Genomic DNA, 22,453 nt, shown 5'->3' with positions numbered 1-22,453 from the left:
CAAATATTCAGGCAGCAGAAGGGCCCACGGGCATTGCACCTGGACTAAGCACTGGACTGAGTATCCGGAGACCTAGGACCCAACGCCAGTTCTGCCACTGACTTTCCTGGGGCTTTGGACAAAGTCTTACCCCTTTCTGGGCCTCAGTTTCTCCATCTACAAAATAGGTTTAGGGCATTCTCTGGCGGTTCACTGGTTAGGACTCGGCACTTTTACTGCCCGGACATGAGTTCGATCCCCGGTCAGGGAACTAAGATCCTGCAAGTTGCACAGCACGGCCAAAAAATAAATTTTTTAATGGGTTTAATTAAGACCTCCTTTATGAGTTGTTTTGAAGATCCAATGAAAGATAAGAAATTTTGTTATAAATGGGAACTTTCTGCATGAAGAGGAAATTATTAATTGATGGATGTCATGTTTTATACCAGAAACATTTAAGGTGGTAAAATTATGCATTATTATCAATTATTACAAATGATGTTGTGACCCATAGGGGTTTGGAGGAAGCCAATCAGAGGCAAGATGTCCATTTGGACCTCCCCCAGGACCTGCCAGTCACCCCTGGAGTTTGCAAAGCTTGCTATGGATACATATTATATAGACTCACCTGGAGCTAGTAAAAAAAAAAAAAAAAACCATTAATGACCAAGTCTTGGGGCATCAGTTCATTTTAAAGCAGGATTAAAAAAAAAAATTTGTATTTATTTGGCTGCATCAGGTCTAAGCTGCGCTCACGGGAAGTCCGTTGCATCGTGCGGTCTTTCACTGTGGCTCATGGACTCTACAGTATGGTGCACAGCCTCTCTAGGGCGGGATGCACGGCCTCTCTAAGGCCGGTAGGCTTAGTTTCTCCACAGCATGTTGGATCTTAGTTCCCTGACCAGGGATTGAACCCACGTCCCCCACATTTCAAGGTGGACTCTTAACTACTGCACCACCAAGAAAGTCCCTTTAAGTGATTCTAATGAGCCAGGCCGGAGACTGTCATGATGCCAAGAGCATGAGGATGCTGCCTTAGGGTTGGCCCATGAGCTCTGGGGTCCCAGGTCAGCCGCCAGTTCAGGGGGTCTCTGAGATAAACTGTGTAGGTGGCAACTTTGGCGACACAGAAACACACCTCTTGGCTGCATTTTACACCTTAAATTTATACAGTGTTATAGGTCAATTAAAAGTGAAGTCACTCAGTCGTGTCCGACTCTTTGTGACCCCATGGACTGTAGCCTACCACGCTCCTCCTTCCATGGGATTTTCCAGGCAAGAGTACTGGACATCTCAGTAAATCGAGATAATTGAGATAGAATTACAGAAGAGATAGGAGAGCCCCAGGAGAACCCAGAGGAATGATACAATAATGGGTGTCTCACCAGCAGTGGACCCAAGCCTCCAGTCTGCCCACTGAGGATCTTATCTGACTCTGAGGACCCCTTCTGCATGGCCCCACAGGACCCTACCTCTGCCTCCAGCCCTGAACCACCTCCCCCCGCAACCGGTGCCCTCTCACTCCCTACCTTCTCTCTGCCTCAGTGGGGAGAGAGGTGCCTGTTCCTGGTGATGGACCTCACCCTCCCCTCCTCCTCTCCTCCTCTCCCCCCAAAGCACCCACCGGCTGGCTGTTCTCCGGCAAAGCGCTCTTAAAAATAACAGCTCACCCGGCATTCCCAGTCACGACTCCTATCTCTCGCCCCCGGAAAAGCCCCCCTAATCGCCGAAGCGGCAGATCTGGGTGAGCTGAGAAGATAAGGCGCCTTGGCTAAGGGGAGCTCCAGAGAGGAGTCGGGGTTTGAGTTAATTAAGGACGCCCCCCACCCCCAGCCCTTCCTTTCCCTGACCTGGTGGCCACACCTGCCTCCCAATCTCCATTTCTGTGTTTATCGACACAGGAGCAGCTGCAGTCGGCATCCGCTGGGGCCCTTGAGTTCACAGAAAGGAGCAGTCGACCACCCCCTCTTCCCCCAATAAAACTCATGGGGTTCCTGGCTGCCTGTCCTTGATTGCAGTGTTGGCTGGAACATGTCAGTAATGAACTCATGGCTAAGATAGCCAAGGACACGGCACCCATGAGCACTCAGAGGTCTGAGGGTGTAAAGGGCCAATGTTCAGGGTGCTTCTCAGAAAGGACAGGAGGGGATGGGGTATCCCAGAGTCCTGAGTCACTGAATGTCACTGCTGAGAGGATCCTTCAAGGATGCCTGTTTATTTAACAAGTCCTTATGTAATATTTGCTGTGTGTTATATGTACAGTTTTAAGTGCTTTGCAGATATTGACTCAATCTGTCCGCCTAGACAACCCATTCCTAACAGATCCATTTTGTCGTAGGTAAGAAAATCAAGGCACAGAGAGGTCAAGTGACCTGGCGTGGATCACACAGCTACTAAGTGGCACCACTGAGATTGGAACCACTCGGTTCCTGAGTCCTTGCTCTTAATCACTGTGCTCTGTTTTCCAGGTGTGGAAACTGATGTCAGAGAGGGAAAAGTCTTACCCAAGATCAAACACCGTGTCAGGGACAGAGCCATGCCTGAAATGCAAGCCTCTTTCTGAGTGTTTCCAAGTTTCACTCATTCACTCCGCATATCTGTTAGAACCTAGTCTGTGCCACATGCTGCAATGCTGGGGACCCAGGAACTAACACAACGGAAGCCTTGACCTCAAAGACATCACAGATGGAGGGGTGGGGACTGCATGGTTTGGGAGGTGGACTCACCTCCAGTGGACTTATCTTGCCCTCTCAGGATCGAGTCTTAATAGAACAAAGGTTTTGAGTTGCCAGCTGCCCGATTCTTTAAACTCTCCATTGTTTTCATTTCTCTTCTGCAATATGGGGATAGAAATTGTACCAAACTACCGGATTTCTGCAAGGAGACCTGACGTGATGGGTGTGGATGCTCCAGGAGCATTCTGTGCATGCTGAGGTGGAGGGGTGGAGTGGCAGTGTTGACTGTAGTGTGGTTGGAGATGGGAGTGGGGGTGGGGGTGCTGTGGTAGTGATGTGGGTGATGAAGGCGGGGTCATGGTGTAACAGAGATGGTGGATAAGTGAATGCCTGGCGAGGACAGTGGTGGTGATATTGGCGACTATGGTGTCGGGGGGTGCTGGGGTTGGAAAGGGCGGTGAGTGATGAGTGTTAGTGATGGTGGAGATGAGGGAGGCGGTACTCGTGGGTTCGACGCTGGTGATCATTCTCATGCTGATGGAGATGGTGACAGAGGAGCTGGGGTGGCATGGGTGATGGTGAGAGCGGGGAGGATGGCGTGGTGGCACTGATAGTTATGCTGGAGGAGGTGGCCGTGCTGCTGGTGATGGTGACGGCAGTAGTAGTGACGGTGGAGAGGGTGATGGCGTTGGTGACGGGGCGGGACTGCTGATTATAGCAACATAATGGTGATGGTTACAGTGATAATCGAATGGTGGCGATGATGATGACGACACAGATCTGCTGATGCTGACCCATGTAGCCCGATGTCCAGCTTGATCAACACACAGATCTCTTGATGCGACCCCACTGCCTAATGTTCTAGCAGGAGATGGGGGCTGCCTAGATCTCACACTTGAAGCCTCCCACCCTGCTGCTGTGCTCTTGTTACAGACAATCATGCCCAGCTATCCCGGGCATCCCTAAGGATCCGCATCCTGGATGTGAACGACAATCCCCCAGAGCTGGCCACACCCTACGAGGCAGCCGTGTGTGAGGATGCCAAGCCAGGCCAGGTACCACTGAGGGGCTGGGGGCTGGGGGTGGCTACCAAGTCGGTTGCTGGGGCAACCTCTGTTCAGGCCCAGCGTGGGCTCGGCCTCACCTCAGTCCCCTGCCCCCTCCTCACCCTTCAGCTCATCCAGACCATCAGCGTGGTGGACAGAGACGAGCCACAGAGTGGGCATCGCTTCTATTTCCGCCTGGTGCCGGAAGCTCCCAGCAACCCCCATTTCTCCTTGCTCGACATCCAAGGTGAGTGACCTCTGAAGGACCACCAAATCCTAGGACTCGTGGAGGGAGGAGCCTAGCCTCCCCATCCCCTTCCCATGTTATGGAGGCCCCTAGAGGGCCAGTAATGGGTCCAAGATCACACACAACATCTGCGCCACGCTGGAGCCCTTACCAAGCCTGCTGGCCAGACTGAAGAACAAGCAAGAGCTGGGTTGGTGGAGTGGAGGGGCCAGCTCCAGGGTAACAGGGGTAGATAGAAAGACACAGAGAGGGAATACCTGAAGAGTGGGAGCGGCTCCAGGGTGAAAGGAGCCCCTGATCTAAGTGAAGGTTGGAATAAGCCACGGATCCCAGGTGGCTCAGACGGTAAAGAATCTGCCTGTAATACAGGAGACCTGGGTTCGATCTTGGGTCAGGAAGATCCTCTGGAGAAAGGAATGGCACCCCACTCCAATATTCCTGCCTGGAGAATCCAACGGACAGAGAAGCCTGGCGAGCTACAGTCCATGGGGTCACAAAGAGTCGGACACAACCGGGCAACTGACACACACCCACATACAACTCCCACCCTTTTGTTCTAAAAGTGCTTTATCCTTTGGGACTTCCCTGTTTGTCCAGTGGTTGACAATCCACCTTCCGATTAAGGGGGCGCAGGTTCTGCCCCTGTCAGATGTCCAAAACCCCACATGCCGAGGGTTAACTAAGCCCACCCGCTGCAACTACTGAGCCCGTGGGCCACAACTAGAAAAGCCTTGGCACTGCAGCGAGAGAAAGCCAACAGACAGCACAGCCGGCAAAAAAGTGCTTTAGCCCACTCACGTTTCTCTTTGCATCCTCAGGGCCACTTGGGAGGCAGCTTTTCTTACCCGTCCCCTCATTTTGCAGGTGATGAAACTGAGACTTTACGAGGACAAGGGACTCACTCAGGGTCATATAGAGAGTCAATGCGAGGCTGGGATTCAAACCCACATGTATCTCAGTTCCAATGTGCTTCCTTCTCCCTACCTTGCAAGCAAACTGCCCCACCCAGCCTGAGCTGATCCCATTTGTGAAACCCACCCCTGCAGGTTCACCTTCATCAAGAAGTTGAAGTCTGAATCTTTAAGGGGTAGACTGGGGGAGTGGGATCAACACCCTGGGAGTGAGGGACCTGAGTCTCAGTTCAATCTCAGTGCATGACTTCCTGTGCAACCCTGAGGTCTGCCTCAGTTTCACCATCTGTAAAATGGGACTGAAAATGCCTGCCAGGCAGCTAGGTGGCCCCAGTGAAATGTGGCCTACCGAAGTGTATTGTCAGTACCTAGAACATGGCATCTCCTTCATTCAGCAACTATTTCTTGAATATTTACTGAAAATATGTCTATATGCCAGGCACTGTTCTAGGTCCTAAAAATGCAGCAGCACATGAGACAAAATCCCTGCCTTCATGGAGTTTACATTATAAGGAGGGAAAATAGAAATTAAACAAACAAATAATATGATGGTGGTAAGTAGCCAGCAAGGAGAAATAATGCAATCGTCACAAGAGTTTGGACTTCTATTCAGTGCTGGACCCTCGGTGCCTGGCACACAGTAGGTATTCACATACACATGTTAGACAAAACAGGAGGAAATAAAGCAAGGTAAGAGTAGAAGCTGGGCTTCCCAGGTAGCGCTAGTGGTAAAGAACCTGCCTGCCAGTGCAGGAGACCCAGGTTCGATCTCTGGGTCTGGAAGACCCCCTGGAGGAGGGAATGGCAACCCACTCCAGTATTCTTGTCTGGAGAATCCCCATGGACAGAGGAGCCTGGCGGGCTATAGTCCACAGGGTCACCAAGAGTCAGACACGACTGAAGCCACTGAGCATAGCACAGCACAAGCGTAGAAGCTACTTTAATAAGGTGGCTTAGGAAGGCCTCTGGGAAGGAGTCGGTAGTGAGGAGGGATCTAAAGGAAGTCAGGGGTGAGCCAGGCAGATAACTGCACAAAGAATGATCCAAGTCCCAGAGACAGCAAGTGCAAAGGCCCTGAGGCAGGAACAGGCTTGCAATGTTCAAGACCTTCATAGTTGGGGTGAGTGAGTGACAGGACTGGAGGACATGTAGTCAGAGAGGCACTGAGGTCAGATGATGTGAGTTCCTTCTGAACCTGGAACGGGTCTGGGTTCACTCCCCCCGACCCAACCCAAGACTTTGACATCCCTTCCCTCAGTGCCTCAAGTGACCTCTGAAGCCAGATCCATGTGTATTTCCAGGAGTCCTAAATGGATTTAACAACCAGTGCAGCTCAGATAACCAGTCAGGACACTGATCATAAACCTGGAGTAGGACCCTGGGGCCTCTGCGGAGCCAGGCTTTAACCCATCAACGACTTGATTGTATTAAAGTGGGGGTGTGCTGGTGGCTCAGCAGTAAAGAATCTGCCCGCCAAGGTAGGAGACAGGGGTTGATCTGTGGTCCAGAAGGATCCCACATGCCGTGGAGCAAGTGGGTCCAGGCACCACAGCTATCGAGCCTGCATTCTGGAGCCCAGGAACCGCAGCTGCTGCGCCCGTGAGCGGCGACTGCTGAAGCCCTGGTGCTTGTGCTCCGCGATAAGACAAGCCGCTGCAGTGAGAAGCCTGAGCAGGCACCGCCAAGATAAATAAATAGTTTTTTAAAAAAAGAAAAGTTGGGGGTGTGCTTGAGGGAGAGGCCGAGGCAACAGGGCAGGAATCGGGGGACTCAGAGTCACGGCTATTTAAACCTTTCAGAAGTAGTTCGATATTTTAACACTTTCACCACCAGTACTGCCCTGCCTGCTCATCATTGCTGTGGAATCCTGAGCTGGGCATAGGAGACACAAGGAGCCCTGGCTTGACCCCTTGACCTTGCCAGGTTCACAGATTTTTCCAACCCAAGGGGCTTGAGGTTATGCCCCAACTACCCCTCTGTGATCCGGGGGTCGGAGGCTGGGTTGGCCGCCAGGGTCTCATCCCGTGTGACCCCCTGGTCCGAGCAGCATGCTGAGGTCAGCATAGGCAGGCGAGGGCTCCTCCTTCCGGCCCCTCAGCTCCTCCCCACAGTGTGCCAAGCCCCCTCCTCCTCACCGTATAAATATCCCAGTTGACAAACGGCTACCCCAACCCATCTGTTTCTTTGTACAAATTTGTAGCCAGTTTGGAAACGTGATTTATAAATATTGCTTTTGCAGCCAGGGATTGACACTGATGTATGTCAGGCCAGATGGATGGATGCAGTGCTGGGCGCAGATCCCGCCTAGAAGGGTGGGGTCGGGGTCTGGGGTGGCCAACGGCTTCCCCAGATGAAGCCAGCTGCTGCCAGGAGAGGAGTGAAGAGGGATGGGCACGAGGCTCAGGGATTTCCTCCTATGGAATGAAACGGTAGCAGGGACCAGAGCTCCAGAAACATATGGCTCCCGTGGTCAAAGACAGCAGCCCTGAGAAACAAATATCCCCTTTCTCCTCCTCTGTTCTTACTTGGGGATTTGAGGCTGAGCCAGAGCCAGCCAGTCATTTTTCAAATCTGTCTACTTCTCAGGGCCTCCACAACCACTATTATTTCACATCTAAAACGTACAACAGCTTCCTAACTGGTCTTCTGCACCCACAGTTGTGTTCTAGATTAGAGGCACCCTTGCTTAGAAGGTGGGCTCTGAGAAGGCAGGGCCTATGTCTGTCTCGTTCACTGCCCTTTCCTCATGGGCTAGACTAATCCTGACCTCTTGTTGTTGTTTAGTTGCTAAGTCGTGTCCAGCTCTTGCAACCCCATGGACTGTAGTCCACCAGGCTCCTCTGTCCATGGGGTTTCCTAGGCAAGAATACTGGAATGGGTTGCCATTTCCTTCTCCAGGAGATCTCCCCATCCCAAGGGTCAAACCAGCATCTCCTGCATTGGCAGGCAGATTCTTTACCACTGAGCCACCAGGAAAGGCTTATCCTGACCTAAAGAGGGTGTTTAATTCTTATTTGCTGTTGAATGGAGGGATGATATGTCACTAGGTTGCTTCTTTGCCCACCAATCAGTGGCTTCCTATTGCCTTTAAGAAAATAATGAAATTCCTTACCATGGCCTCTAAGATTTTCTATAATGAGCTTCTGCCTCCCTCTCCAGCCTCTTCTTGACTTGCTCTAATCATCACCCAATCCCTCCAGCCACAAAAGATTGCTCTCAGCTCCTCGAGTTCCTATGCCTCTTCCAACCACAGGACTTTTGTATGGGCTATTCCCTCTCCTAGAACTCATTGTTCAGGGTTCAGCAATAATATAATGTCTTCACCCAAAGAGTTCTCCCTGACCTCCCAGACTGGGTCAGATCTTCTGGTAAATGCTCTTCCTATACTTTTCCTTCTTAGCACTCCTCATGGTTTGCAATTGTAGACTAAACTGTGGGTTTATTTGATTAACATTTGTCTCTCACATTATCACGTTAAGACCAGATCCAAGACTATGGTTGATTTAAATTTTCATTGTTTCCCTCCTATGACTAGCATGGTGCCAAGCACACAGTAGGTACTCAATAAAGATTTATTGGATGCATGGATGGAAGGATAGATGAATGGATGGTTGAAGGATAGATGGATGGATGGATGGAGGATGGGTGGACAGATGAATGGAAGACAGATAGTTGGATGGATGGATTGATGATAAGATGGTGGATGGAAAAGATAGCTATGCCACCAATTAACAGAGTAAATTCAGACAAATCCCTTCTCTCTGAACCTCAACTTGCACGTATTTAAAATGGGAATAATGTTACAACTCTTGATGTTTGTGAGGATTAAGCATTTCCACCCAGTCCTTGATGCGTTAAAGAATACACAGTCAGTGCAAAGGAGTCCCATCCTTTCACCCCTCATCTTGCTCTTCAGCCTTTCATCCTCAGGGGAAGGCAGATGTTGTCACAGCTGGCTTGACTGCCCTTTGACAGGAGGCTGGAGTTCAAGCCAGAGCTTGAGGAGCTGACCCAGAACCACCAGCTACCCCTAAAAGATGTGGCTCATTCAGGCATCATTCTTTCAGGCTGGCTCACTGCCAGGGAAGAGACAGGCACACGCTACCTTAACGCAGCATGACAAGTGCTATAACAGAAGTGTGCGTGGCACCTGCATAGTCAGAGCAGGGTGGGGGAAACCATAAATCCTTCCTTCCCAGAGAAGCGGAGAAAGGAGGCCACAGAAAGGAGGTGACATTTAGCTGGAGCATGACGGATGAGGAATTTGCCCAGGCAAGAAGGTGGAGAGGGTGTTCCAGCTAGCGGGAACTTGGTGAATTAAGTCAGGGCAACCTCAACAGAGAGCGGGCGTGGGGTACGGCGTGTGGGGGTTGGGGCAAGAAAAAATTTACAACCAGCCTTCATGGAGAGTTTCTGCTTTGCGGGAGCTATTCTGCGGGGCATGGGTGAACTACACCATTTCATCCTCACACCTGCGAGATGCTGTTTTCCTCCATTTCAGATGAGGAAACCGAGGTCCCGAGAAGCTAAATGAGTTTCCCTAACTAGTACATGACCGACTCAGCCTTAGTTATCAACATTTTAATGAAAACTTTCCAATATGTATAAAAGTAGAAAGGATCACACAGCGAACTCCTGTGTGGCCATCACATGAGCTTCAACCCATGGCCAGTCTTGTTTCAGTCGGACCTCCAGGGTACTTCACAAATGTGCCCAAGACCACAAGTCGGCCCTTCCGAGGGCTCTTGGTTCCTGCTTTATGTCCGTGATGGGAAAGGCCAGGACAGGAACACCAAATGGGGGCCAGGGAAGGGGCTGAGTTAACTGGGGACACAAAGCTGTGTAAGGGGCCCGGGCTGCCAAAATCTGAGGTCAGAGAGACCTACCTGAAGCCTGTGAACAGAGAGAAGGACTCAGGAAGGAAGCCTGAGCCCCTCGCAGGAAGTGAGGCCCCCATTGTGGGGCTGGCTGTCAAGGGTGGGGGCAACAGCCAGCAGCCAGGTGGGCTCTGAGTACTTCCACCAAAATGATGCGGGGCCGGGGTGGGGGCAGTCCGTGATAGCCTGGCCCACACAGGGGAGGGGTGGAGGAGTCAGGAGGCCAGGGGAAGTGGGCACGTCTACACATCCTCCACCCGCCCCCGAGTCCTGGCGGGCACTCCAGGCGCCAGCCTGCAGCAGTGTGATGAGTATGACTCATGTGTTCACCGTCTCCTCTGGCCGCCTGCATCCGAAGGAAAGAGACGGGTGAGGAGACCTCGGTGCCCTGGGGCATCCTTTTCAGGCCCCAAAGGCTATGTCCCAAGCTCTCCAGGCTCAGCTCTTAAAGAGACCCCTGACAGCAAGCTCCCTCAGCCAAAGGCAGGTGCCAGTCGGAGTTCCCAGTCTTCTCTGATGACCCAGAAGTTGTCAGAGCTCAGAAAGCCGCAACCCCAAGACCACAGGACCCCAGGGTCAGGATGCATTTGACAGCTGGGGTAGAATCTGGAACAACAACAACAAGAAGAGGCTGTTGAGACACATGGCAAAAAAAAAAGTTGACATAGCCAGGGGCAGGACCTTGGCCCAGCTGGGGACAGAATCTTGAAATAGCTGAAAGCAAAACTTTGAGACAGCTGGGAAGAGAAACTTAGAACAGCTAAGGACAGAAGTGAAGGCTCGAGGGCTGGGGACAGGACCTTCAGGCAGCTGGGGGGCAGAATTGGGGGGAGATCAGGTCTGCTGGGAGGCGGTAGCTGGGGGCAGAGTGAGGCAGATCCCAAAGTGGACTCAGGAGGGGCTGGGACAGGCACGGCTGACCCCAAGTCACTCGCCCCTCCCTTTCTCCGGAGCAGACAACACAGCCGCGGTGCACACGCAGCACATGGGCTTCAACCGGCAGGAGCAGGACGTGTTCTTCCTGCCCATCCTGGTGGTGGACAGCGGGCCGCCCACGCTGAGCAGCACGGGGACACTGACCATCCGCATCTGCGGCTGCGACAGCTCGGGCGCCATCCAGTCCTGCAACACCACGGCCTTCGTCATGGCCGCCTCCCTCAGCCCCGGCGCCCTCATCGCCCTCCTGGTCTGTGTCCTCATCCTGGTCGGTGAGTCCGCCTGATTGGGACCTGTCCTCGGGCCCTGGATTTCCTTCCCCAGCGGCCCCCGTGGGGGTCTGACTTTCCTGTGCGCACAAGGAAGGGCTGGCTTGATGGAGCTCCAAGTTCTTCCCAAGATCCCCAGGCTGGGAAGCCTGACGTGGTACTCAGAGCCTTCACAACAGGCGGAGAGCTTTGGTTCTCTAGTTTGCAGGGTGTCCATCTGGCAGGTTTGGGATTTGATTTTATCATGATTGGGCCCCTCCTGCCATTTCACTGCAGCTTCTCCTTTGTCTTTGGATTTTTTCAGTGGGTTTCAGCATCCTCTAGTCGATGGTTGTTCAATAGCTAGCTGCGATTTTGGCGCTCTCGCAGGAGATGGGGGCGTGTCTTTCTACTCTTCCATCTTGAACCAACTGCCTGAGCTCCAAGCTCTAAGCTGCAGCTCTTATAAGAAATCTCCTAAGTACCCAGCAGCTGCTTTGCCAGCTTCAGAAGGGGTCAGCACCCAGTGGAGACTAAGTTCAGCTGGCTCTACATGGCCCGAAGTCTCCCCTAATTTTTAAAAGCCAAGCCTGTGTTTTAAAGTTCTCTCGTGTCTATCGTCCTATTGTATTCTCTATGTAGGACTTTTAGTAAAAAGGGCTCTTGTGAACCTTACAACCATGCAGCCAGAGTATCAACCCCATTTTTCAGATGACAAAACTGAGGCCTGGAGAGGTTAAGTGGCTTGCCGAAGGGGACCCAACTAGTCTTCTAACTCGGTCTTCCTTGAAATCAGGTCTTTTCAGCCTAGGTTTTCTGTTCCTTTAAGTACCCCACCTGCTGGGAAATCTGGGTTTCCCTGATGGCTCAGAAGGTAAAGAATCCACCTGCAATGAAGGAGACCAGGTTGGATCCCTAGCTCAGGAAACTCCCCTGGAGAAGGAAATGGCTACTCACTCCAGTATTCTTGCCTGGAGAATCCCATGGACAGAGGAACCTGGCAGGCTGCTGTCCACAGGATCGCAAAGAGTCAGACATGACTGAGCAACTAATAATTTCACTTTTTTTCACTGCTAGGAATTTTAACTGGGGGCAAAATCTTGGGGCAGCTGGGGTAAAATCTTAAGGTATTCAGGGAGGGGGCAAAATCTACTCTGGTATCCGTTGCACCAGCAGCCGCTTGAACCCCCAAAGTGTCCCCAAGGAAGAGGTCCAGTTTCAGGAGCTCAACTGGACCCAGTGGCCACAGTGCTGCCTCTCGCTGTCGAAGAAGGGCTTCACCTCAGCCCTGACCTCTGGACTTCACAGAACAGCCAAAGCTGGAGGCGCTCAAGGAAGGGCCAGATGGCAGATCCCAGGTTTGCTTGGTTCCCTGGGAGATTCAGCTGCCTCCTATGCCTCGCCACCCACCCCCGGGACCTGCAGAGGCCCTGGGCAGGCCCCTCCTAGCTAGGAGGCTCCCCACCACCTCTCTCTCTCCCCTCCTTAGCCCATGGCTCAGAAACCTTTTTCCAGAGGGTGCACTTTACAGCGGTTTCATTTTCCGAGGCAGTGCAAACAAATTTCTGCCTAATTGCCCACAAACGAAGAAAGTGCACATCAGTGCTGTAAAGGTGACGGGCGGAATCGCTGATCAGGCCTGGCGCATCTGTCGCCGGCGCCTGCACTCCCCACCATCTGCTCTCATGGGCATCGCCCTCCGCAGCTCCAGCCTCCAGCTCCGGAAGCCGTCCATCCATCTTTTCCACTTCTCTCCTGACGCCTTTCCTCCCTCCCGACCTGGCCCCGGGTTCCCCCCTCCTTCCCTGTCATGGGCCACCTTGTTAGGTCGTGAGCCAGCAGCCTGCCCCATGGCCCTCGCAGCTGGTTCTGGACCCTGGCCTAGCCCGAGCTGGTTGGAGCAGCAAGAAAAATCCAGTGCCTGACATGATACCCAGTGCATCTCTGTCCATTCATTTACCCAGCCATCCATCTAATTCTCTGTTTGCTCATCAGTTCCCAATTTATCCATCCATGAGCCCCACCCCCATGTGCTCAATTATTCTAGGCACTGGGATTCATCAGTAAATGAAAGAGGCAAAAAGCCTCAAGTCACTGGGAAGTTGGGGTTGCCGTTGCTGAGGGGGAGAGACAGAGGGTGGGAAGGAGGAAATATTATTATTTTAAATTTCAACAGGTTAAGTTTGTGATTCTTCTGGTCACCCCCTGGGACTTGTTGGGGTGGAATCTGGATGGACAATCTAGGTTTCAAGGAAGAAGTCCAGGCTGGAGGCTGAAGTATGGGAGCTGTCAGCCTCTAATTGGAATTTAAAGCCACAAGGCAAGGAAAGCGCCAAGAAGGAGGATGTGGATAAAGGACCAAAGACTGAGTCCTGGGACATCTGATGTTAAGAAGTCAGAGAGGGGACTTCCTGCCCCTGGTGGTCCAGTGGTTGGGACTCTGCTTCCAAGGCAGGGGGTGCAAGTTCAATCACTGGTCAGGGAACTAGGATCCCACATACGGCATAGCCTCCCCCCCCAAAAAAAATGTTTTCTAGATAAAAGAAGTCAGAGAGTAGAGAAGAAGAGAAGCTTGCTTAGAAAGTTGAAGACAAGTTATCAGTGAGGTGGGAGGAGGAAGGGCACGCGGAGTCCTTTCTGACAGTTGAAGAAAGCCAAGAAGGGACGATTCATTCATTCTCTCAACCTTGCAACACCCAGGCCTCCATCTAGTTCTTCATTCAGTCATTCATTCAACAAGCATAGTCCTCATGCTTACCGCGTGCCAGGCACCCCGCCAGAGGAACATGCCCCAGGTCCTCCAGGGCAGTTCAGAGTGTGGATTTGAGGTGAGACAAGACCAACATATGGCAGAGTCTGTGCTATGAAGGAGCCGTGGCTTTCAGACCTGAGCTGCCTGGGCATGACTTCGAAGCCTTATTGAAACAGACCCAGTAGATCTAGGGCACAACCTAAAAAAGTGCATTTCTAACAAGTTCCCAGGAGGTGCCAATGCTGCTGATCCAGGGACCCAGGCAGGGCGATAGAGAGGAACCCTCACCAGGGAAGCTTGGAGGTAATGGTGCTGAACCCGGCCTGGAGCTCTCAGACGAGGGCTCCTGCAGGACATACCTGGATCTGAGACCCAAAGGGCTAACAGCGTGATCAGGGCCTCTGGAGTGGACAGAGAAGGACAAGGGTGAGAGAGAGGTCAGGGCCAAGGACATTTCATTCCCCCAAACCTTAGCTACCCTCTTTCTACCCACCAGCCCCCAGAGACCTCACGGGGATGTATCTTCACAGAGTTGAGGATGAAGACCTCAGAGGTTGGGTGCAGCCCTATAACACAAATGAAATCTCTTAACACCAGCTCTCTGTCCCCACCCCCAGTGGTGGTGTAGCCTTGATTTGCACCCTTCCCAAGATGGGCAGCTCACTACCTCTCCAGATAGCCAGCTCTGTCCAGACTGTGAGAAAGGTATTTTTGCACAGAAATTTAGGAAACCTGCATGAGCTTTTAGGCTGAACCAGCTCTGCTGGGCATCAGGAGAAGGGTGGTTCCAGGGATCGCCCTGGGTGGGGCTGGGCTCTCACCGGCACCCACTTCTCTCTCCCCGGTAGTGCTGGTGCTGCTGATCCTCACCCTCAGGCGCCACCACAAGAGCCACCTGAGCTCGGACGAGGACGAGGACATGCGGGACAACGTCATCAAGTACAACGACGAGGGCGGCGGCGAGCAGGACACCGAGGCCTACGACATGTCGGCGCTGCGGAGCCTCTACGACTTCGGCGAGCTCAAGGGCGGCGGCGGCGGCGGCGACGGCGGCGGAGGCGGCGGCGGCGGGGGCGAGGGTTCCGCAGGGAGCGCGGGGAGCCCCCCGCAGGCGCGCCTGCCCTCGGAGCGCCACTCGCTGCCGCAGGGGCCGCCGAGCCCGGAGCCGGACTTCTCGGTGTTCAGGGATTTCATCAGCCGCAAAGTGGCGCTGGCGGACGGGGACCCGTCGGTGCCGCCCTACGACGCCTTCCAGACCTACGCCTTCGAGGGCGCGGACTCGCCGGCCGCCTCGCTCAGCTCGCTGCACAGCGGCGGCTCGTCGGGCTCCGAGCAGGACTTCGCCTATCTCAGCGGCTGGGGGCCCCGCTTCCGGCCCCTGGCCGCCCTCTACGCCGGCCACCGCCCGGACGACGAGGCCCCGGCCTCCTAGCCCGCCCTCCCTGCCGCCCGGGGCCCGACTGCACCCCCAGGACAAAGCATGTCCGTCCCCTGCTTCACCCCCTTTCCCAAACCTCCCACCCTCCCAGGGCGGCCAGGAGTGGGGCCACGCGAGCGGACCCTCCGACGGCATCCCTCCCCGAGGGGGTGGGCAGCTTTCGCCCAGAGGTGCAGGAATTAGGATCAACATCACGAAAACTGCCCCGAGAACGGGCACCGCTTGGCTCTGGGGGTTACATAGAGAGAGGGGTTGGGTGGGGCGTGGCTCCCTCCTGGCTTGGGAGAGAAGCCGGAGGGAGAATGCTGCCTAAGTGCCCTCCCTTCCCCAGGTATCCCCTCATCAGAGTTAAGAGGAAAGAAGGGCTGTTCATTTACTAAGCGCCTACTGTGTACTGGGACTGTGCAGAGAACGTCTTAGTCGTCATGGAAACTGCGAGGTGGAGCCCTGAAGGTAACAGATGGGGAAAGACCCCCCCAGAGCAGTGGCTGGGACCTGTCCAAGGACACCTGGCCAGTGTGCCGTGGAGTCATGGCCCTTGCTGGCTACCTGGCCTTGGGCAGGTTACCTCCCTTCTCTGGGCCTCAGTTTCCTCCTTTGTCAAACGAGGCAAATTAGCAGAACCTACCTCGAGAGCCCTGAGGATAAAAATGTTTCGTATGTGTCAAGTGGTTAGGACAGTGCCTAGCACATAGTAGGTGTTCAATAAATGTTAGCCTTTGATACTATAATTCTTTTTGTCGTTCTTAGAAGCCAGGCATGTCTGTCTCCCAGGCTGAGCTCTCTCCCCACTTTCTCTATATTTCTAAGGAAAGAGAAAAGGTGCTCCTGCTCTGAATGGAGGATGGGGGGATATGGGGACATTCCCAGAGACTGGCACTTCAGGCGACACTGGGATAGGACACTGGCCAGGGGGGCCAAGAGAGGGCACAGCAGGTAGCTCCAGGACTTAGACCAATGGGAGGGCTGCTGGGAGATGGAGGAGTTGAAAGCCACTGCATGTGATGAGGCCCCTATTTTATTTTAGTTTTACCTTTTGACCGCACTGCACAGCGTGTGGGATCTTAGTTCCCTGACAAGGGATCAAACCCACTTCCTTTCAATCAGCAGCGTGGAGTCTTAACCCACTAAACTGTCAGGGAGGTCCCTGAGGACCTTATTTATTTGGTCTGGGACCCTGCAATTTCCCCGGCCATGGACCCCAAGGTAAGGACCCCAGGGCTAAGTCATCTCTAAGAGCCTCCAGTTCTAAAACCATTTGATTATAAGATACAGGCAATGTGGCCTCACACCCTTGTCCCCAAGTGATTCATTCGTTCCGCATTGATTGGCTATGAATTCCATCTCCTACTAGGTGGGCATCCTTCATCAAGGTCCTCAACTGCTGAAGCCTCAGTTTCCTCATCTGTAAAATGAGGCTAATGACAGTCCCTTCCTTAGAGGATTGTTAAGAGTCTTAAAGGAAATGATGAATGTTAAGTTCTGATCTCCGTGCCTTCCTGCCACACTGAAAGCGCTCGATAAATGCTCACTTGCCTTTTTCTTTTACCCTCCCAGGGAGCATTTATTCATTCCCTCCACATTTGCCAAGGTCCACTGTGACAGATCCAGAGATAGTCATTCTGTCCTGAGTGCCCTACCTATATTATTTCATCTACGTTAGATCCTGTCAGCCTAGATCACAGATGAGAAAACTGAGGCTCAGAGAGTAGTAACCCATGCCATTAATACACAGAGCATAAGTGGTTCCTTCCTTCCAGTAACTTCCAACTTGGGGTGGGGGTCGGGGTGCAGGGGGCCAGAAGCAGCCAGTAACAATGCATTGGATAAGCGTTGTAGCAGAAATAACAGAAAAAAGTTGCTGGAAACACTGAAGAAAGATTGAATAGTTCCCAGGGGAGGTGACTCCAACTGGATCTTGAAGAATGAATCTGAGATATATGAGATAGCCGAGCAAGCAAGAGCATTCCAGGCAGAGAGGAGAAGGGCATCCTCAAAGACTGGGGGTGGGGGAGTGGCAGGAAGCATGAGGCAGCTTCAGGAGTGGTGTGTGGTCCCCAGGGCTGGACCACCAGGTGGGGGAACAGTGAGATGTGAGCGGGGAAGGCTGGTTAGAGACCAGCTGGGAAAAGACCTTGAAGGCCAAGCTAAGAAACTATGCTTTCGTCAACTTGACCATGTCTCCTGAAGTCCACTGAGGGATGTGGGGCATTGGGACTCTCATCCATGTAGGAGCCCTGGTAACTTGCATACCACCGAGGAGACGTGATCCTCTCCCTCACCCAATTGTGTGCCCAGTTCTCACATACAGAATCCCAACAGTTCTCAGGTTGGTATTGCCATCACCATTGTAGAGAGGATAACTGAGCTCCAGATTCAGAGAAGTAAAGTGACCGGCTCAAGTTCACCCAGCTGGCGGGGACAGAGCTGAAACAGCTCAAGACCTCTGATTTCAAGACTCTTTTCCTCCCACATGTGCTCCTTGCATTGACAGACTCTGTCCCTGCCGAGAAGATTATAGACAGGTTGCACGTCCAGAGGGACAGAGTCACAAAGACCCTTGAATATTTTGTTCAAACCGCATATGTGGAGAATGATTTCTTGAGGTCACACAGAGTTAAAGAGCTTACCAGAAATAAAAAATGCTATTCATCCAGATTCACCTTCTGAGCCTCTGGCTCTTCTGTTTTCCAGCTGTGTGACTTCGGACAAGTGTATTACCCTCTCTGTGCCCCTATTTTCTTCTCCATAAAGTGCACACACTGGAACACCTACTCCATAGGAATGCAGTGAGGATAAAATACAGAAATAACCCCTGGCACTGAGCAGTTCCCACCCGCCAGGCACTACTCAAAGCCCTTCATGTGAATGGCCTCTTCCAATCCTTCATCAGCCTAGCGAAGTAGCCCTCATTTTATTGGTCAGAGAATGGGGCACAGAGAGGCTAAATAACTTGCCCAAGATCAAACAGCTAAGAAGTGGAGATGCCAAGATTTAACAGGGCACTCTGACCCCTGGAACTTACACCATCTGCAGCACGTACAGTGGGTGCCTGACCCACAGGAAGCCTTGGACACGTGGTCTGGATGTATCTGATGTCACCGCCTTGCCGTGGGAGAGCTTTTCCTCGGCTCACTGCCACATTCTACAGCCTGTGGGAGTCCTCAAGCCTCCCTGTGATTTCTGCTAATCTGAGGAGTGGGGCTGGAGGGCTAGGGAATGCCCCCTCAATCCCCTCTGCTTCCAGCTCCTGCACCCTCACCACCCTACTCCACTGAGCTCTGAGCCAACCCAGGAGTGAAATATGTGAGCCCAGACCCTCCTCTGGGTTCCACAAGGTGCCCATCACGTCATGTATTTTGTGAGCTTTGTACCCTTCTCTGATCTTCTGGGGTCACACACAAGGGTCTGGTGGCCGACACAGTGTTTGCCCGTCAGCCTCACTGATTCTCACCAACTTCCCCCACAAGCTCCATTTCCCCTCCCTATATTACGCAGATAGCACAGCCACCCCAGCTCCAGGCTCTAACCGGGCACACCCAACTCTATCAAGGAGCTCCGAAAACAAAGAGCCTTCCCTCTCCCATGTCTGCTCCCCTTTCAAGGCACAGGGAAAAACGAAAAGAAAAAAAAATCCCTTTTATTGTCACCATCTCTGTCACCATCAGCAGCATGGGATAAAAGAGCATTCAGGGTCATGAGCAAGAATTGATGTATAATTGGCTAAGAATTTTAGAACCAGGGATATTAATGACAATGACAATGATGGTAAAAGATGGTGGCAGTGCCCTACATGGCTCTTGCCGCATGCCAGACACTGTTCTAAGCTCTGTACTTAATTACTAGTACAGGTAAAAGCCACAGAGGGTAGACTCAATGCTTACTGTGTTTAGTGCTTTATTTAAGTGGCCATGTTTATTTTAAGCAGGTACCTCATTAGCTCCATTTTACGGATGAGGAAACCAGTGCTCACATTTGTGGGGGTGCGGGGTGCTAGATCAGGGATGCAGAGCTTACGAGGGCCTGGACCATTTCACACACACCCCACCATTGATTCTGCACAGAACAAGGACAGCTCGGATTCTGAGTGGAGTTTCTGGGGGAGTGGGGAGGAGAGGGAAGCAGTTGGTGGGAAGGGGAGGCATTTCAGACAGATGGCAGAGCTGGGCAGCAAGGTGGAGGTGGGGCCGCGGCCACGGTCCAAGCCCGGGTCTGTGTCTCTAGATGTCCCAACGCGTGTGCTTCTGCACGTGGATGTGGGCACTCACCAGAGAAGTGAGAAGCCAACACCGAGAGCACAGGTCAGGAACTAACCTCCCACCTCCTGCTTCAGGCAGCTCAGAGAGCCGGCTGCTGTCACAGGGGGCGGCTGAGAGCTGCATCCGTCAGCCGGCCGTCATGACCGCCCACCCCTGGGTCACGAATCAGCAGCTCCACTTACCTCCTGCCAGCTAGTGCGCTCAGACCAGTTCTGTCACTGTCCGCTGAGCCTTTGGAAAATGTAACCCTGTCAGCCCTCACTTGGAAGCAAGAGAGGGTTCACGCTTCAGTGCGTGCACAGGGGGGCTACGAGCATGCCCACATACCCATGCCAGCGTACAGCGCAGGCACGTGTGCACCTTCAGACATGTTCCTGGCTGGGTGCATGGTGCAGACACATGGATGTTCCCGGCCATGCACACAGAGCATAACTCCTGCAGGTCTGCAAATGTGGCCATGTGCCCACACACCATGCATGTACTAGGGGCACACTCTCATGTGTGTGCTCACATTTGCACACAAGACATGTGTGCCTTCCGTAGCTGTGTTCTCTTGCTTGCATGTATGTGTGTGTTCACTGATACCCTTTCAGGAACCAACACATTTCCCCATTCAGGCGTGCATGCATACATGTTCATGAACATCTGTGTGTCCCCAGACACTCCCAGGCAGGTATGTGGTACACGAATGTGTGTCCCCTCAGATGCACCTGGGCATATGAACTCATAGGTCCATGCACGCATTCATACAATGCATGTGCATGCACAGGAAAGCATGTATAGCCCCAGGAACTGTCAGCCCTGGCACTTGGGTATACGTATGGAGCTAAATTCAACTCCACGATGCCCAGAGATGTGTATGCACATATGAGCACATAGGCCTGCGTGTACATAATATACATGATCACTTACGAGCATCTAAACACTTAGAGGCATCCTCTAGTAAGCGCTCTGATCAACACCAAGGACACATACACACGCAATGATATATACCCCCATATGCCTGCCTGCCCACACATGTGCACCTCCACTTCCACATCACGTGTCCTCAGGCACCTAACCACCTCTGTCCACGTGCGCCCTCAGGCTGACCCACAGCCACGCCACATGGGTCTGACTCCACACCCAAGCATGCACGCAGATAGACACGTGCCTGCAAAGCACACCTCCCACATGGGTGCGAGGTCAGAGCTCTGGCACGTGGGTGCACACACAGCCCCTCTGGGAAGCAGCGCATCCCAGCCCCAGATTGTCAGGTGTGCCGGGGACAGCAGGAACGGTGCCCACACACAGAAATCGCCACTCACGCAGAATTGCATCTGCCTCAAACTTCTCATCTGCTGTGCAAATGATGATTAAATGTTATTGTGCAAGAGAAAACGGCAAGGAGGGATTCATTAGCTTTATTGTCAGAAAGGACTCCGTGGGCTCCAGCTCCCATCTCCAAGGCTGGCTTAACCCCTTGCGTGCTGGGGGCATTACACTCTGATGTGGGCTCCTAAAGAATGAAGACCCGGGAGACAGAAAACCCAGTGCTGGGTCCACATGAGCCAGTTGGGTGCAGAGAGCACTGGGGAGGGAGTCATGAGTCCAGGCAGCCTCTGTAACCTTGCCCTTCACTTGCTGGGTAGCCTTGAACTTGTCATTTCATTCATCAAATAATCTCACATCCCAACCAGGTCCCAGGAATATAGAGATGGACAGAGGCCATGGTCCCTCCCAGATGCATGGGGCTTCTCAGGTAGACAAGGGCATTCCAGGCTGACAAAACAACTCAAACAAAGGCTTGAAGCCTGGGAGACACAGTGGCAGTGCCTGGCTTGTCCAGGAAACACTGAGCTTGGACAGGTCAGTTGGAGGACAGATTATAAAGGTACCAGTAAATCCCTCCAAAGAGCTTGAGCCTTTTCTCAAAAACAATGGAGAGTCATGAAAGGTGTATGGAAAGAGTTGACAGATAAACTGCAGGGTGTCCAGTTGTATTTGAATTTCAGATAAAGAATAAATTGTTGTTTTAGCATTAGTATCTCCTAAATATTATACGGGCCACACTTATATTAAAATGGGTATCATTATTTATCTGAAATTCACATCTTTAACTGGGAATCCTATATTTTTCTTTGTCAAATCTGGCAACTCTATGTCTGGATTTGTATTTTAGAAGGATTACCCTACCTTGCTGTGTCCATGGTAGATTAGACGGTAAGAAAAAAGAGAGGGAAACCAGTGAAGAGGTAAGGAACTCCCATTCTCACCTTCTTCTTTAGTCAGAAAACCCCAATTTTTGGCTAGGTCCTTGGCCCCTAATACAGGGACCACATTTCCCAATCTCCATTACAACTATGAATTATACGGATTGAGTCCTGGTCAACAGTCTAAGCAGAATTGTTAAGTGCAAGCTTCTGGGAACACTTCCTTAAGAGACTGCTGACCCATACCTTTAGCCTCTTTTCCCTGCTCCTTTTTCCTTTCTTCTGGATGAACACAGCTGAGATGGCTGGCACTTAAGCAGTCATCTTGGACCATGAAGACAAATGCTGACCCTATGGATGCCAGACAGTGGACTGGACAGAAACTTGGTTCCTTTTAGCTTCATGGAGCCACTATACCAGCCCTGAACTGCCCAATCCACACTTTGATTACATGAGAGAGAAATAAACTTCCAACTTGCTGAAGTTACTATTATTTTGGTTTTCTGTTCCAAGTAGCCAAGCTTAATTCTAAGCCGATACAAGAAGTTAATACAGGGACTTCTCTGGTGGTCCAGTGGTTAAGACTCTGCCTTGCAATGCAGAGGATCTGGGTTCAATCCCCGGTCAGGGAACCAAGAGCCCATGTGCCATATGCCAAGGAGCAATTAAGCCCACACACTGCAACTACAGGGTCTGTGCACCCCGGCTAGAGTCCAAAGATCCTGCATGTCGCAAGTAAGACTCAACACAGCCAAATAAATAAATGCATTTCTTTAATAAAAGTTAATACAGGAATCTCAGAGAGAGAGAAGCTGAAGCTTAAACTGGGTCAGCAACAGTGGATTTGAGAAATATTTAAGAGGAAGACCCAGTGGGAGGCAGCAGTTGACTGG

At 52.3% G+C, this 22,453-nt stretch overlaps 1 protein-coding gene across 1 annotated transcript in view; it reads left to right on the top strand.

Annotated features, from left to right (window-relative positions):
• CDH22 (cadherin 22) overlaps positions 1–15,840 on the top strand; it is an 83,640-nt gene extending 67,800 nt beyond the window's left edge. The window contains exons 8-11 of the mRNA XM_069546333.1: positions 3,588–3,709; positions 3,830–3,947; positions 10,692–10,943; positions 14,520–15,840. Coding sequence (XP_069402434.1) covers positions 3,588–3,709; positions 3,830–3,947; positions 10,692–10,943; positions 14,520–15,103 — 1,076 coding nt within the window. The 3' untranslated portion in view covers positions 15,104–15,840. The remainder of the gene's footprint in view (positions 1–3,587; positions 3,710–3,829; positions 3,948–10,691; positions 10,944–14,519) is intronic.
• Positions 15,841–22,453: the final 6,613 nt, after the last annotated feature.

Source organism: Ovis canadensis, chromosome 13 (assembly GCF_042477335.2).
Source record: "Ovis canadensis isolate MfBH-ARS-UI-01 breed Bighorn chromosome 13, ARS-UI_OviCan_v2, whole genome shotgun sequence".
NCBI classification, from domain to species: Eukaryota; Metazoa; Chordata; class Mammalia; order Artiodactyla; family Bovidae; genus Ovis; species Ovis canadensis.
The sequence above is the reverse complement of the archived record's forward strand: the minus strand, read 5'-3'. Positions and strand labels throughout refer to the sequence as shown.